Source organism: Sugiyamaella lignohabitans, chromosome B (genome assembly GCF_001640025.1).
Source record: "Sugiyamaella lignohabitans strain CBS 10342 chromosome B, complete sequence".
In the NCBI taxonomy this organism is placed as follows: domain Eukaryota; kingdom Fungi; phylum Ascomycota; class Dipodascomycetes; order Dipodascales; family Trichomonascaceae; genus Sugiyamaella; species Sugiyamaella lignohabitans.
Window position 1 is genome coordinate 488,745 of NC_031674.1, and position 15,411 is coordinate 504,155.

Below are 15,411 nucleotides of genomic sequence, written 5' to 3' on the forward strand. Positions count from 1 at the left end.
ACAGGCGTTATGAGATACTCATACTGTTGAAATGTTAGTTTAAATTCTTAATTAACCAAACATGATCGTATCCAGTGGCTGAAACTCTGCTCCGTACACATGTTTGCTCCTGTTTCGAGCTGATTCGCAGGATACTTTGAGTGTGAATATTACAAATACAGCAAGATGAGAATCGTGTTTAAATAGGGGCTGAGCTTTCTAAGAGACAGTTCACGAAACACTGGATGTAACCGAGGCAAAAGTATGATAATATTATAGTCTGAGATAAGCACATACCTAGTTATCAACGAGATGGGTCTCACAGATGAACCGAGTGAGAAGAGTGTAAATAGCCACTCTGGTCTGTATAGGCTAGTAGCGAGCAAGCCAGGATCAAATGGACGAAACCTGCATATATATAAGCATCTCAGTACATGTCGATACTGCATGGGTATGGGAAAACGCGATAAGATCACAGGCTCTACTATAAGCCAGTATCATAACCAATTTAGAGCATAATGGCCAAGACACATAACAATTGACTTATTATGACAATTGGAAATTGAAACAGGACACCCAATACTTTGGCTCGCGTGAAGCGAGTGAAGTGAGAGAAGCAGGGGGGTTTCCGGCTGTAGGGTAGGACCAGTGGTAGGACCAGAAACAGAGTTATAGAGGGTTAATGCATTTTTATATAACACCAATTCGTATCGTTTATATTATAGTCTGTTTTTTTCGCTCTTTTTCGTATACATACATAATAGTAGCCAAGTCTGGTCTTAAGCGATTAGACAGAGTCAGTCAAAAGCTTGTTGAGACGAGCAATCTTAGCCGAGACACTCAAGTCAACAGTACGGTCACCAATCTCGACAACAAGACCTCCCAAAATTTCAGACTTAACGTCGTTGGTGATACGTAGCTTCTTACCCTCACCAACAAACTCGGATTGAGAGATGGCAGCCTTAAGACGACCAAGGGTCTTGTCATCAAGAGGGCTAGCAGAGGTAACAGTGGCATCAACAAATCCTTGGTGGGCATTTGAAAGAACCTCGAATTTGGTAATAACCTCAGGGAGAAGAGAAAGACGGTTGTTATCAGCCAAGACAGACAAAAAGTTGCTGACAGTCTTGTCCAAACCAGCGGATTGAGAGATAGCTTCGACAACAGTCTTCTTGTCAGATGCAGATAAAGCAGGGTTGGCAATGATAGTAGCGAGCTTGGCGTCCTCAGAAATCAAAGACTTTAAGGAAGTAAGACCCTTCTCAGTAGCCTCAATTGTAGAGTCCTTGGCGGAAGCAGTATAAAGAGCAGATGCGTAGGAACCGTCGATACCGAACAATTGCACAGGGGGAGCAGTCGAGGCCTTGGTAGCATAGGTACGAGCAATGGCACGGAGGGCCATAGGTTGGCGAAGAGCTCTGACAAACATGGTTATTTTATGTGTGTCTTTTATACTTTGGTTGGGATACTTTTCGATTGTCCCCAAATATGAAAAGGAAGACCGGAACTGATGTTACAACTTAGGTATGTAGTGCTACTACTTCAGTATGTATAGTATGGTGTCAACTGAATTTCAAAAAGTTCTCGTTGAACCTCAACCGACAAATCACAGCTCGTTTCTCCCAACGGCTGTATCAACCAACCCTTAATTTGAAGCACAGCCGTGCCTATCGCGTTACGTGCATTTACCCTAATACATGCTCAGTCTGGTAGTCTCTGGCAGGGGATGCAGATCAAACTGAAATTTGAAATTTTCAGGCAGTGGTCAGTTACATTCGCATATCCAGAGTTCAAGTCCTCGTTCTAGCCAGCTTTAAACCCCCGATTGAGAATTTTTGGCGGGCAGGACTTAGGACTAAAACTGGTCCAGAAACCATAAGAAAGGTATCAAAGACTGGATTGCACTCTTTCTTCGATTTCCTGGTCGAAATTGCATAACATCAGTGCTGTTGTCGGAAACCATTTGTTCGCATCACGTCAACCTGAGTCTCATTAGGCTCATTAGACTCATCAGAGACTTAGTCTGGATCGGGCTATAGCATTGTCATAACTACCGATACCTGTTTGGTTCGATATCACACACATATATTTACAATGTCACTGCGATTATTTGGTTTGGCAAGAAGCACCATTTCGGTGGCTTCGAGGCACCGGACTGCCACCGGGATTCGTTTTTCTAGTACAACTCCATCTCCAGAAGAGAACAGCGATCCTGTTGCTGTGGATCAATCAGCGGGCTCGAAGAGAAAGTCGACGAGGTCAGAATTCGCCGACTCTGCTCAATCTAATCAATTACAAGAGGAATTAAATAAACTGGAGATTGTTCCTTTTGGTCAAAGATCGAATCTTACCGAGTTAGAAGAACAGGATAATGAAATGAAGAGACAGTTGAAGCTGTTCAAGACAGCAGTTAAAATGAAGTCGCCAAAACCTATCTCACCCAGTTTAAGATGGTATAAATGGCCCATCTACCCATATCTGCACAAGGGTAAGCCTGTAAAAGAATTGACAGTACCAAGGAAGAAGCACAGTGGACGTAACCATCACGGTCTGATTACAGTGCGTCACCAAGGTGGTGGTGCCAAGCGAAGAATCCGTCTGATTGACTTCTTCAGACTTGATGGTGGTGTCCACGAAGTCGTCCGCATTGAATATGATCCAAATAGAAGCTCGCATATTGCTCTTGTAAAGAACGAAGAAACCTCGGCCTTGTCTTACATTCTCGCATGTGTAGGATTACGAGCAGGTGATAAAGTTGAGTCATTCCGTGATGGAATCCCTCAACGTATTATCGACAAAATGGGTGGTGAGAACGACCCCGGTATTTTGGCTACCCATATCGCCAAGAAAGGTAATTGTATGCCTCTTAGTATGATCCCCCTTGGAAGTATCATTCACAATATCGGTGTGTCGAAGATTGGTCCTGGCAAACTGTGTCGTGCTGCTGGTACTTACGGCCGTCTGCACGAGAAGCTGCCTGAGAAGAAAAAAGCCGTCATCAGATTACAAAGTGGAGAATACCGATATGTGGCATTAGATGCCTGTGCAACACTGGGAATGGTCAGCAACCCCGATCACCAGCACCGTTCGTTTGGTAAGGCAGGACGTTCGCGTCATTTTGGTATTCGACCCCGTGTGCGTGGTGTGGCCATGAACAAAGTCGACCATCCTCTCGGTGGTGGTAGAGGTAAATCCAAGGGTAACAAGGTTCCTCAGTCGCCATGGGGTACTCCTTCCAAGAGTGGATACAAGACTCGTAGAGGCAAGAACATCAACCACAACAAGATCCGTGACCGTCCCAGGGGCAAAAATAAATAGTCTCTCCCATGTACAAAGTGTAAATAGATCCGTTATTAATATTTTTTGCGTTGTTGTCTAAGATTTTAGGCACTTCTCTTATCCTCTGATCCTGCTATGTGCTTCGACACTCAATCACACACAGTTTAGCTGAAGTAACTGGGCGGAGCCCGCGGCCAGAGGCAAAAAAAAATTCTGTACAGTTTTATAAATATATATTATTTTAGACATCGGACTTGACGGGGACATTACGCAAATCGGGGAAGTGACTAGCAGTACTGGTCGACATGAGGAACTTGTACCAGTCACCAAGGTTGAGAGTGTTGGGGACAGTGCCAACATCTTCAGGTGGCGAGTTGAAATTCTCATAGAAAACGTCACCAAACGACTCGTGAGAAGCAAACAGAGCGTCAGGAAGCATGTTAGCCCCTCTGTCAGAAGTCATTTCTGGCGACGACTGCTGGCCAACACTGTTCGATCGCACACTCTCTGGGAACAGTTGCGATGGCTGGAAGTTTTCGAAGAACACCGGGTTGGGTGGTGTGTTTGTTACAAGGAATAATTCAGAAGGGAAGTCCATATTTGGAGGTACGGCCTGGCCGAGGTGAGTAGCTTGGTAGTTGGGTTGCAATGGAGTCATACCAGGGATATGAGCTGGTCTCTGTGCTTGCGGCTGTGGTTGTGGCTGGTTTCCACGTACGTACGACACGTTTGGACTTGTAACCTCAGGAATCTTATTCGGGTCGTACTCTTCCTCATATGATCGTTTCAATGGTGCCGATCCTGGTCGTGATGAGTCGGCAGTTGGTAAACCGCTATCTACACCGCTAGGTCCTGGTGAATTAACGGCAGACGGATTCTCCGTACCTTCTTCTGAGCTGGTGGCAGCAGCAAGACGCTTGGCCGAGAAGATGATCTTTTGTCTCAACATAGGATCACTATTAAGATATCGAGCCATCTTGCAAATTTGGTCTGCAGTATCCCAGACCTGGCCAAGAATCTCAAGGATTCCGTGACACGATTCAACCCCTCGCTTAGCACTCTCAACCACTGACTTCGATGGAGATTCCATCTGATAAATCAAGATAATCATGGCAGAGAACAAAGAGTACACCATAAACGCCGGGCAGAAAGGAAGCTCGTTGAACGACTTGAGATTTTCTGCAATTCTCACAATCATATGCGCAGCTTGGAAGGCAATACCCCAAGATGGATACGAAGGGATCTTTGATCCATTGGCGTTGGGTGTTCTTCTATACAGAATATTCGACCGATGCACCAGACACAACACGGTATAATACTGAGAGTGCAATAGAGCCTTGAAAAAATCGTGGCTTCTTTTATCCTTCAGAGAATACTTCAACTCTGGTGGCAGATTGTTCATCCAGGCAGCCATTGCCATGTCACATTGATTAACATTAGGTACCTTGTTCTGGCGACGAGAGCTTTCTGCTCCAATAGAGTATTGTTCACGAATGGTAAGACCCATGATCTCGGAAAGCTTGACATGAGCAATGAAATACAACGCGTGTTCTCGGTTGATAGGGTATGGAGATGGCTTATCAGGTTCACTCTCATCAAAGTCCTCTAATTCGATCATAGGTACGTCTGAGTCGTCCAGATTAATCATTACAGGACGGCCCATAGCACAAGCAGTGGATCTGTCTCTTGCAAACAGTGACCACCAAATACGTTTGCACATTCTCTTCTCTATATCAGGAACATTGGATTTCTCGACACTTCGATGTAAACCAATACTCTGGGCAATGGTAAGTGACACTCGCGTCCAAAAGTACACATTGTCAGTAACATAGTCAGGGCCTGCCAAGAACCATGCCATCAGCAGTGTACTTTGAACAATCGCAATTCGATCTGTTTCATAATTAGCATCAAATAGGGCCTTGGCGCGCTTATAGAATGTAGCGGTAGCCAGTTTTGATGATCCAGACTCATCCATTAGTGCTGGGTTCTGACACACTCTTGATCCTGCAACAAGTACAGCCTGTCTTAGAAGCAGCGAGGGTGGATTCGCTGGATCGTTGTACTGTCTCATAAACTGTGTTCTATTGATAATGGGAATCAGAGGGTGGATTTTCTCGAAATAGCTCTCTACAAGATCATCACATAATTCTTGGGCTGGTAACAAGAAAGCACCCTTGATTTTCAGAATCTCGATTTCTTCTCTATCCATTTGCTGGACTCTCGAGTTACTTGCACCCGCAGCTGCGGCAGCTGCAAAATAGAATGCTTCCGAGTCAGGAATGTTGTCGAAAATCAAATTCACATGTGAAGTCGAACCCAAATATGACATTTTTCCAGGTTGTCGGAGATTCTGATCCAAAAACTGCTTCCAATTGTCCTTTCCGGACAAAATAGACCTGGTAAACCCGCTTTTGCCGTCCCCAGCTTCTCGTAACTCTTCAGTAATGGCCGACCTGGCCGATACTTTGGAATTGGGTGTCAGCTTTCCTCTGGCAAATGCTGCCTGTGCCTTTAGTCCAGCAGCGATACCGCCGCTGATACCAGGAGCAGCCTGTTCGCCATCCTCGGTTTTCTGCTTTTTAGATGCTCTTTGGCCCTTCTTCATCCGCACTTCAGGAATACGGCACTCACATCCAAAAGCTGCACAGTTGGTACAGGGCATATGAACAGTCACGTCGCAACGTACTTTACGCGCATGACATCTGTGGTGCGGTTAGTATATGGGTTCTGATGCCTCTGGCGGCTGGGGCTCCGCACCAGACCCCCCTGGCTACTCTAGTTTTGCTCGAGTAGTATATCGGGAGTTGCGGAATTTCTATCCTCTGTTAGAAGATAGAAGCGGCGTTTACTCACATTTCACAGGCTCGTGCTGCACGAGACTTGGCACGACGGAAACTGCTCTTTCCCTTATTTTCACCTGAATCTTCTTCTCTATCTGGTGACACTGATGAGTTTGTGTTGGCAGAAGCTGGAGTTGTTTCAACCTTGACTTTGGAAGCCGATCCGTTTGTAGTGGCTTCCTGCTCTGCCACAGCAGCCGGAGCTCCCTGAGTTGGTGTTGAAGTCTCTACTTTGGAAACCATCTTATCAATACTGCAATATATATCAAAAGCGAACTATTCTAGCAAACAGAATGTTCAACTGTTCTGACTGCTTTCTGAACAATGTTGTTTAAAGAAAATATCCCAAAAAAAATAAATGCCAAAACTATATCGTTAAGTGACAGCCACTCACAAACTGATATTAGATAATATCAGTGGTTCTGCAGATGTATCGCCAGAAATCAGACCGACCCTGTCGTAGATATATGTTTTTTGGACAGAATCACTTTTGGTAAATTATCCTAGTTTTGTGTTTGTTCGTTTAATGTTTCTCTAACCTCAGTAAACTGTCGCGACTGAGAGTTGTTGAGACTTCACCTTCTTTCCCAGGTGCTGTTTTTCTACTATAATACAATTGAGCTTGGGCAGTAATTCATGAACTTTCTAGTATAATCCAAACTACTTGTGCACAGACAAAAACCAGAAACAAAAATCAAGTGTCTGCTAGCGAGTTGCAAGCAAAAATCTAAAAAAATGGGTCAGAAATTACCTCTGAGTCGAGTTGTTGCGCCCACAATTTACTGTTTTATTATATCCAAGCGTATCAGCCAAAGGATGTCGGAGGCAGACTATAAATGAGAAAGAGAAAAAGACAGCAGGAGAAAAAGAAACTGAATTAAGTACTTGAAAGTAGTAAGCACAATTCGGAAGGATACATGATATTCCCCAGGTCCAAGTGGGGTAATTCAGATTAGTCTTAGTAGGGCTTTTAGCAATGCGTGGATTGCCATTCGGAGTCGGTCTTAATCAGAAGCAGAGAAAATTGCCTATTTTCGGAGTGATTGGCGGTCCAACCCCTGCCCTAAAAGATTGCAATTTCAACTTGACACTGATGGGCTAGGAATCTGACTGAGATTGGCGACAGGCGGGGGGCTGCCATCTAACATAAGAACGGAGGGGGGGCGGGGGGCTAAGCGATGAAAGAAGCAGTCGCGGCGAAACAGGCAGCAAAACAAGCAGCCTACGAGGGGAAGTCTAGCTAAGGGGAGGGGCAGAACAGGCGGAGGGGTGGAAAATCAGGGGGAGAAGGAGAATGAGAGCCAAGAGAGTAGAGTCAGTAGCGAATTCAGGCTTCTGAATAGGAAAACAAGAGAATCTAGTTTTGCATACAACTCTAACGTATGCTTAATTATTGCTTGTTATTAAACCGAGCCAACTGATACATAAGTTACAGGACATTTGCCATCGCATGACAGCTGGATGTAGCGGACTGGTGTAGCAGACTGGTCTGCTACCATAAACCGCATTCACCACCACATACCCGGCAGTTAAATCTGAATCAACCAATACGCTCCGGTATCTATTGGCTGCAACCACGAGACACGGTAATGCATGACCTCCCTGCAGCAAGCTGGCCACGGACGAGGCTTAGCCGCCAATGCTGCTGCCCGTCGAGGTCTCGCTAGACGATGCATGTTTGGCCGGCTGGTCTCAGACCCAATCTGGTCCACCAGATATCTGGGCACCCTGCCTGTTACATCTGCAGCGATATGCTTGATTTCTTGGCCCTTGCCGTGTGGATCATGGGGATGGGGCATGCTGCCTCCGGCGGCTGGGGCTCTGCCCCAGACCCCGTGGCTCCTCTCGCTTCGCTCGAGTCGATTTTAAGGGGGGGGAGTCGGAAGGCGCTAACCGAGTTCCGTTTTTCGACGTAATCTGGATGTTGTAGTTCATTGTATGCTAAATTACATTTTGTGACTCTACTGCCAGCTCTGAATCACTCTCCCGGCTCCCCCGATCGGCACTAGCCCGCCGGCAAAACACTACCCCACCCCAGCCAAATTCGACTCGAGCGCAGCGAGAGGAGCTACGGGGTCTGGGGCAGAGCCCCAGCCGCCGGAGGCAGGGTTCCACCCCCCCTAGCTCGCTCTCAGCCCGGGCGTCGGGGCAGACAAGAGGGCCGAGTCCTGGTGAGGTGAGGCAACTGCAAAAAGCAAAGGCGAGCAGCATGAGCAGGTCTGCTTCTTATGCAAGATCTCACCGCCTGACGGGTGCTGCGATGCACATGGTGGGGCACGCTGCTCCGCCTGTGATTAGGGTGTCCACCGTTACTAATGCGCTTGTGTGTCGATATCGAGCAGTTGGATCAGTTCTAAATATATCGAAGGGTTAGTGTCAACGTCTGTTTGGTCGTCTGAACCGCATCAGGCCCACTTTCGGTATCGGGTCCGCTCGCGTCAGCTTGCTTGATCGGATTTTCTGATGCCATGATGCTCTCTGATCACGGTAGCCAAGTGTTTCAGATCGTCCCATTATCGTGTTATCCCTGGTTATTCCCAACCCTGCCGTGGGCCGTGTGTCTAACATTTTCAATTCGATTCTAAACTGTGTCGGGCTGTTGTTGACCACACAGTCGCCGCCCAAATGACTGCTGTTGGGCCAGCTTCTCACCTGCAAATGCGCCATGCCCTAATTGTTAATCCAGAACTAGGTTATCTCTCTATGTGCGGGGTAAACCTTAAAGGTCGGAAAAAATCGGTACCCTTTGACAATTGGTCATAATAATTCCTGCCATACTAGATCGGCTGCATCTTTTTTCACCCTACATTGTTTAGATAGAAGCATACATTGTGAATATCGCATGGTTCTATGGCTCAATTTTAGGTTTACATATACGACTTTGTTAGCGAGAAAAGGCGGGGTATTGGTTCAGGGCTATACTGATGTTGAATTTTACCATGCGCAACTTCTGTTTTTATTAAGCGGTATCAATAGATGGATATTGTACTTCATATAGCTACTCAAGGGATTAGTTGGATGATAGTGAACTATTTCGGTTTATTATGGACCTACTCTTTACAAGTGGTAGTTGGGCAGGTACGCTTGACCAAAACTCACAGCCTGATCCGGTAGGACGTGAGTCCGCAGTCAAATAATTAACTTCCAGGGGTTAATCTGCTCGTATGATATAGGAATTAAAGTTTGAACAATGCGAAGAACTTTAAAGCCCCTTCTACCACTTCGGTCTTTGGCTAATATTTGTATAGCTGAGACCTCAGGTGTTGGTAAAAATCATGTTCAGTCCCTATTCATGATAGCGGTGCGAATCGCTCTTTTACATAAGCTTTTGATAGCCTGAAAGATTGTCGAGAATCTATTTCAGATCGCTAGTATCACTTTTAGCCCGGACTGTTCTTGATAGTGATTTGTCGGCCGTTAATATTAGTTAATTAAACCAAACGCAGTGCTGCACTGGGCATGACTCTGCAGCTTGCATTTGTGCCCCACTTGCAAATCCGTCCTATCTGCCCCGCATGTCAGAAAAAGCCAACTGATTGTCGGTTGCTACAAGGCGGGGTCAGCCTTGAGCCGGGTCTAGAACTTTTTGCACATATCTTACGTATAGTTTAGTTGATCGGTGTTAGTAATAGAACTGTCAACGTATGTGAGATATATTTGCCAGACGAAAGGAGAGTTGTCTTCTCTGCAATACCCTCTATTGGAATATCCACACTTCTGTTTTGCCATTTTCCGTTCGAGCGAACAGCAAATGGCTCTCGGTTTAACCGAATGCTAGCTCAAGCCCACGGAACGGGTCGTGTTTGCCTTGATAGCACATTTGCTGTCGGTGTTGTCAGGCTCAATCGATTTTCAGTATTTTTAGTGTTGGGGTTATTATAACTGCTTACTAACCAGAGCATAAATTAATTAATTAATTAGATCACTGAATTTACAAATACCAATCGAGAAGAAAATCTGTTCCGAGCAGACAATCCGACACGGTTGTACCCGATATCCTGTTGACCACATTAGGTGGATAATCCGCTAAACCCCATTCGATTATTGATTCCAGACGATTGGCATAGGGATCTACTAAAGCCGACTCGGACATGATGTCAACTACTAGGCGGTCCCTGCATTATCGTCCACTACTAAGAGTCACCGATACTCTCTCTCTCTCACACAAGCCGTCAAGCACTGTCAGCTATCACACATGATCAGCCGTGCGGCTTGTTAAGATCTTACATGCATTTAGCGAAGAACTTAGTGGGGATCCAAATCTTTTGGTGAATCTAGCGAGCTATTTGCATTCTACAGATATGGCTTGGGATCAGACAAGGCTGCTAGCAGTTGCTACATTGTCTACGGCCCTAGTTCTTGGTTCACTGTGGTATAACGATGTTGTCACTGTAGAAATTAAATGGCCCGTTCGAGGTAAGAAGGGCATAAGCAAAATGAAAACTGGCTTTGTTGCTCCAAAGGGCATTGAACAGCTAATTGGCAATACGCCAATGGTTCGAATCAATTCACTTAGTGATGCTACCGGCTGTGAAATTTATGGTAAAATGGAAGTTCAAAATCCTGGTGGAAGCGCCAAGGATAGAGTGGCTCTAGCTATTATTGAAAATGCAGAAGCTCAGAACCTCATTACACCGCATTCTGGTGATATGATTTTTGAAGGAACCTCTGGATCCACTGGTATATCATTAGCAATGCTTTGCAGGGCCAAAGGGTATATTGCTCACATTGTAGTACCAGATGATACTTCGCAAGAAAAGGTTGATCTGCTAGAAAATCTGGGTGCCGTTGTTCACAAGGTTCGGCCTGCTGGAATCGCTGACCCTAAACAATACGTCAATTATGCCAAAGCTGCCGCAATGGAGATTAATAACAACCCTGAGAATAAACATAGAGCTCTCTTTGCCGACCAGTTTGAAAATGAGGCAAACTGGAAGACTCACTACGATCATACTGGCCCTGAAATATATAGCCAGATCTCCGAAGTATTACCAAAGGGCAAGACCCTAGATGCATTCATCACTGGTGCTGGTACGGGAGGAACCATATCAGGAGTGTCCAAGTATCTCAAGGAAAGATTGCCCCATGTAAAGGTCGTTATCTCGGACCCCCCAGGAAGTGGGTTCTATAACAAAGTCAAATATGGTGTCATGTTTGATTTGAAAGAAAAAGAGGGCACCCGGAGACGTCATCAAGTCGATACTGTAGTAGAGGGAATAGGTCTGAATAGAATTACAAGAAACTTCTCTGCCGGATCGGACTATATCGATGACGCTATTCGTGTGAAAGATGAAGAATCGGTGAAAATGGCAAAGTACCTTGTAGACAATGACGGCCTATTTGTTGGAAGCTCGTCTGCCGTTAACTGTGTAGCTACGTACAAATATGCCAAACAGTTGGGTCCAGGTCATACTATCGTGACTATACTATGCGATTCTGGGTCACGGCACTTGTCCAAGTTTTGGAAACTAGCCAAAGAATCTGCCTCCATCAAAGACCTCTCCCAGCTGTAACTTGACTTGTATTTATTGTACATAGGACACGTTTGGAAACTGTGAAATGTTTCCTTATTTATTCGAATAAATTAATAAGCATGAAAAACTTACCACAATTTGCGGATAAGTTGCACTATTTTATCAAGTTTTTCAATTTCTGCCTGTTCGCTTGTTTTGGTTCTTTTGCTTGGAATATATGAATCGGAATGGGCATTATCCAAAGTTCTTTTCAATGTATTTTCAGATATATTATCGAATAAAAACTCTCTAGTTGCGAGAGGCCTGGCTTCTATCCGATGCAAATCATTCCCTTTCATTTGAACTTCTATAACCGCATCATTTTCATTACTTCTTGTCAAAGGGGTGAAGGGGTCTTCACTTGATTGACTTTCTGACTCTACATGTCGATTCGTCCCTTCTGTAGCCTTGTCGGTTGATCTTTCTAATGGAAGAAAAGGGTCGTCCTCATCTGAATCCGGCTCTATTGATATTTGACTACCCTTTTCTTTGCTCTGCAAAAATGATAAAATTTCCTCCCCAGAATCAGACTCTGTGTCAGCCACATAAACATCGGGTCCCTTAGCGGCATGACTAGAAGTCTCAGATTGTTTCGTTACCGTGTTTCTATTATTTGACTCACCATCCTCGGGTGATCTATGGTCCACTTGCACTCCTCTCTCAGTTGCTTCTTCCTCACTCCTAGCTCCACTAGAGTCTTTTTTCACGCTTGTTAAAGGGACGTCAGGAGGACTTGATTCTATCTGTAGGTTCCCTGAAGGGTACTCATTAGCCGACTCTGGTATATTCACATCATCTGTGACAGCGTTGTCATTGACATCTATCGAAGATTCAGCACTTTCGGCTGACTGTGAATGTGGCAATGGCGCAGAAAATCCGTTACCACTTAACACCTTCCCAATAGTATCTCTTAGCCGAGAAAAGTATGACGGCTGTTTATTTGCCTTTTGGATCATCTCGTTATTCTCGGTCTGAGCATTAATCCTTGTTTCCAGGGGTTCTAACTCAACTTCGACTCTCCTTCGGCTATTCTCTTGAGACCCATTGCTCACCAATTCAGGCGTACTTGTCTCTTCTCCAACTGCCTTGTCATTACTTTCAATAGATCCTGCCGAGTCTGTGACTACCTTATTCGAATGCAGTGATTCGAGGGACTCACTAGCTCGCTGGAGGTGGTCATCAAAATGAGATGTTAAATCAATAGCCCGAAATTCAGGCTCCACGGCTAGAACTCCAAGCTTGCTATTTTGTTCAGCTCTCAACCCGGGATTTGGTTCAATCTTTTGTGGTGATAGATCTTTTAGGCGCTTTGTATTAGCGGCCTCAGCCATCATTATACACTGGCATTGATCAGCTTTGAATATAGGAGTAGCAAATACTGTTTGATCTACTTCATATTTCTCAAAGTCAATGACAAACCGACTGTATAAATCAGACTTCTTCAGATTAACGATATGGGACTCCTTTACGTAAACCATACCACTCAGGTGAACTTGAACATAGTTATATATGGAGTCCCTGTTCAACTGTTCCCCTGAAGATTGTTGATACTGCTTACATGCTTTACTGAGAAACATGCAATAGAACTTTTTAGTTCCATCACTCAATCTTGTAAGAACATATCCAGGATTGCCTTTTTCATTAGAATTGTTAGAAAAGACATCGAGAATCTGGCATATGTGATTACTCGTTGGCGTTCGATCAAATCTCGATGGCCCCCGCAGTTTTAGTGTATGCTCTTCGTTATATCTCTTCTCAATGAACGGCGACAATAATGATGCCATCACAGCCAAATAGCAACTCGATCATGTGCTAATTGTCAGGAGTATTTACCACTTATTCAACAGTTTGAGCCATGCTTTCCAATAACAAATTGGTAGTACCAAAACTCTGAGCAAAGGACGATCAAAATATGTCAGTTATTTATCAACAATTTGGTGAAGTAAATTATATGCAGGTGCAATAATTCGATCTCGCATTTAATTCTTTCGCTTGATTTCATTATTTATTTAACTACAAATTCCAGCCGAAACTTGCCCATCTTATAAACACAAGTTTACCTAGAATGTCGCGGTCAAGGTTTGGGACTGGTAGACCGTTTAGTTCCCCTCCAGTAAATGGGAAGACTAGGTCAACGCCGGCACCTGCTGCATCAGGTAGCGCGGTCTTCGATTTTTACCCCATGACCCCCGACGAACAACTGAGGACATTCTTTATTGGTAATTTGCCAAAGGGTATCCCCGACGATAGAGTGATTGCATTTTTGGAATTAATATCTGGTTTTCAGAAATTTGTTCGTGTAACCAATGCTAGTGGAAAACCATTGAATTTTGGGTTCGTAAGGTTTGCTACTCCCCCTGGTACCAAGGTCGCCCTAGACGTGCTTCCGGACGTGGAATATACAGATAATGATGGGGCCAGGAGTAAGCTGAAACTTTCAGTTGAGTCCAACACACTTGAATGGCTATCTGTTAAGTTTCCGCATATAACGCCTGAAGTTCATCAAGGATCGTCTAAAAGAGATTTAGTGACAAAGGTCAATTTTGTAATTTCTAAATGGCAACAGGCATCAAGAGAATCAAAGAATGACGAAAATCCAGAAGATTCTATTGATGAAGGGGATTTGATTGAGTTTCTTAACCAGTCTATTAAGGGTAGTCAAAGTCAGGAATTTGCCTCAAGTGTCAGTCCTGCAATGGCCGACGTATTAAGGAAAGAAATTAAAGCTTTCAGAGAACAGGCGTTACGACTTGAAAAGGCAAGGATTTTAGAGACGGAGGCCTATGAAAGAAAAAAACAGCAAGAATTGGAAGAGAAGTCTGCTAAGTTGCTTCAAGGCAGCTTAGAAAGTAAGGCCACAAATGGAGACTCAATTATTACTAGCAGTGAACTGGGTCCTTTAATGAAAGAATTTGAAGAATATGATCTCTCAGAGGAAGAGCTGCCTCTGGTGGACGATGAGGGTAATAATGAGCAACGAGATTTGAAACTTGAAACAAAGCAGCTTGAGAGATCCCGCGAGGATCGAGAGCGGCTTTTCAGAAAACGCCAAGAGCGCTGGGTTAATCGTGAACTTGCTCACTTGGAAGCTGTGAAACGGGAAAAGGAACGTGAGTCGAATATGGAAGAACGACTTAAGACGGCACAAGAAAATGCATTGCGAGAATATGCCTCGTTTTCAGATTATGATCCCCAAAGTATGCAAAAATACGACTATTACTCTGATCATGCGCATTGGTCTAAGGAAAGAAATTCATATCGACGAAGAGAAATTGAACGTGATAACAATGATATCGAGGATGAGAGGAAAGAAAATGAGGCTCTTCCAGACACCGCTATACGGACAACTGCTGTCAACAAAAAGATCTCTCTATCCTTATCTACAGCGAAAGATCGCAAACAAGTTGAAAAACCAGTGCAGCCTCTTAAAGATAATGAAGTTAATGCCAGTGAAATCATTGCTCAATTGAAAAACGATATTGAGAATAAGGAGAATATATTTGACTGGGACGTCCAGTGGGATTCTTTAACGGAAGACATTTTGTCAAATACCTTGCGGCCATTGGTTGAAAATCAAATTTTAGAGTATCTCGGTATACAAGAAGAAGACCTCGTGAATTTTGTATTGGATCATCTCCGTTCGCATAAGCCTGCTGGGGAGCTGGTGTCGGAACTAGAAATGACACTCGACGAGGACGCCCCTGTTTTTGTACGAACCTTATGGAAGCAATTGATTCTTGAAATTGAAATGGAGAAGCGACTGAAACCAACCAACTGAGATGGCTGTTATTAAGCTCATG

The 15,411-nt window shown here is 44.5% G+C and overlaps 5 protein-coding genes across 5 annotated transcripts; 3 read left to right on the forward strand and 2 right to left on the reverse strand.

Moving 5' to 3' along the window:
* Positions 1-766: 766 nt before the first annotated feature.
* On the reverse strand, positions 767-1,408 carry ATP5 (F1F0 ATP synthase subunit 5; the record flags this gene model as incomplete). Its single annotated transcript, XM_018879062.1, has 1 exon — positions 767-1,408. The coding sequence occupies one exon, from the start codon at positions 1,406-1,408 to the stop codon at positions 767-769; it is 642 nt and encodes a 213-aa protein (XP_018737014.1).
* Positions 1,409-2,073: 665 nt separating this feature from the next.
* RML2 (mitochondrial 54S ribosomal protein RML2) lies at positions 2,074-3,297 on the forward strand (the record flags this gene model as incomplete). Its single annotated transcript, XM_018879063.1, has 1 exon — positions 2,074-3,297. The coding sequence occupies one exon, from the start codon at positions 2,074-2,076 to the stop codon at positions 3,295-3,297; it is 1,224 nt and encodes a 407-aa protein (XP_018737015.1).
* Positions 3,298-3,499: 202 nt separating this feature from the next.
* Positions 3,500-5,920, reverse strand: ASG1 (Asg1p; the record flags this gene model as incomplete). The annotated part of the gene is made up of 1 exon (XM_018879064.1): positions 3,500-5,920. One exon carries the CDS (start codon positions 5,918-5,920, stop codon positions 3,500-3,502), a length of 2,421 nt encoding a protein of 806 aa, XP_018737016.1.
* Positions 5,921-10,399: 4,479 nt separating this feature from the next.
* On the forward strand, positions 10,400-11,611 carry AWJ20_2137 (putative cysteine synthase; the record flags this gene model as incomplete). The annotated part of the gene is made up of 1 exon (XM_018879065.1): positions 10,400-11,611. The coding sequence occupies one exon, from the start codon at positions 10,400-10,402 to the stop codon at positions 11,609-11,611; it is 1,212 nt and encodes a 403-aa protein (XP_018737017.1).
* Positions 11,612-13,676: 2,065 nt separating this feature from the next.
* On the forward strand, positions 13,677-15,389 carry AWJ20_2138 (uncharacterized protein; the record flags this gene model as incomplete). The annotated part of the gene is made up of 1 exon (XM_018879066.1): positions 13,677-15,389. The coding sequence occupies one exon, from the start codon at positions 13,677-13,679 to the stop codon at positions 15,387-15,389; it is 1,713 nt and encodes a 570-aa protein (XP_018737018.1).
* Between the last annotated feature and the right edge of the window lie 22 nt (positions 15,390-15,411).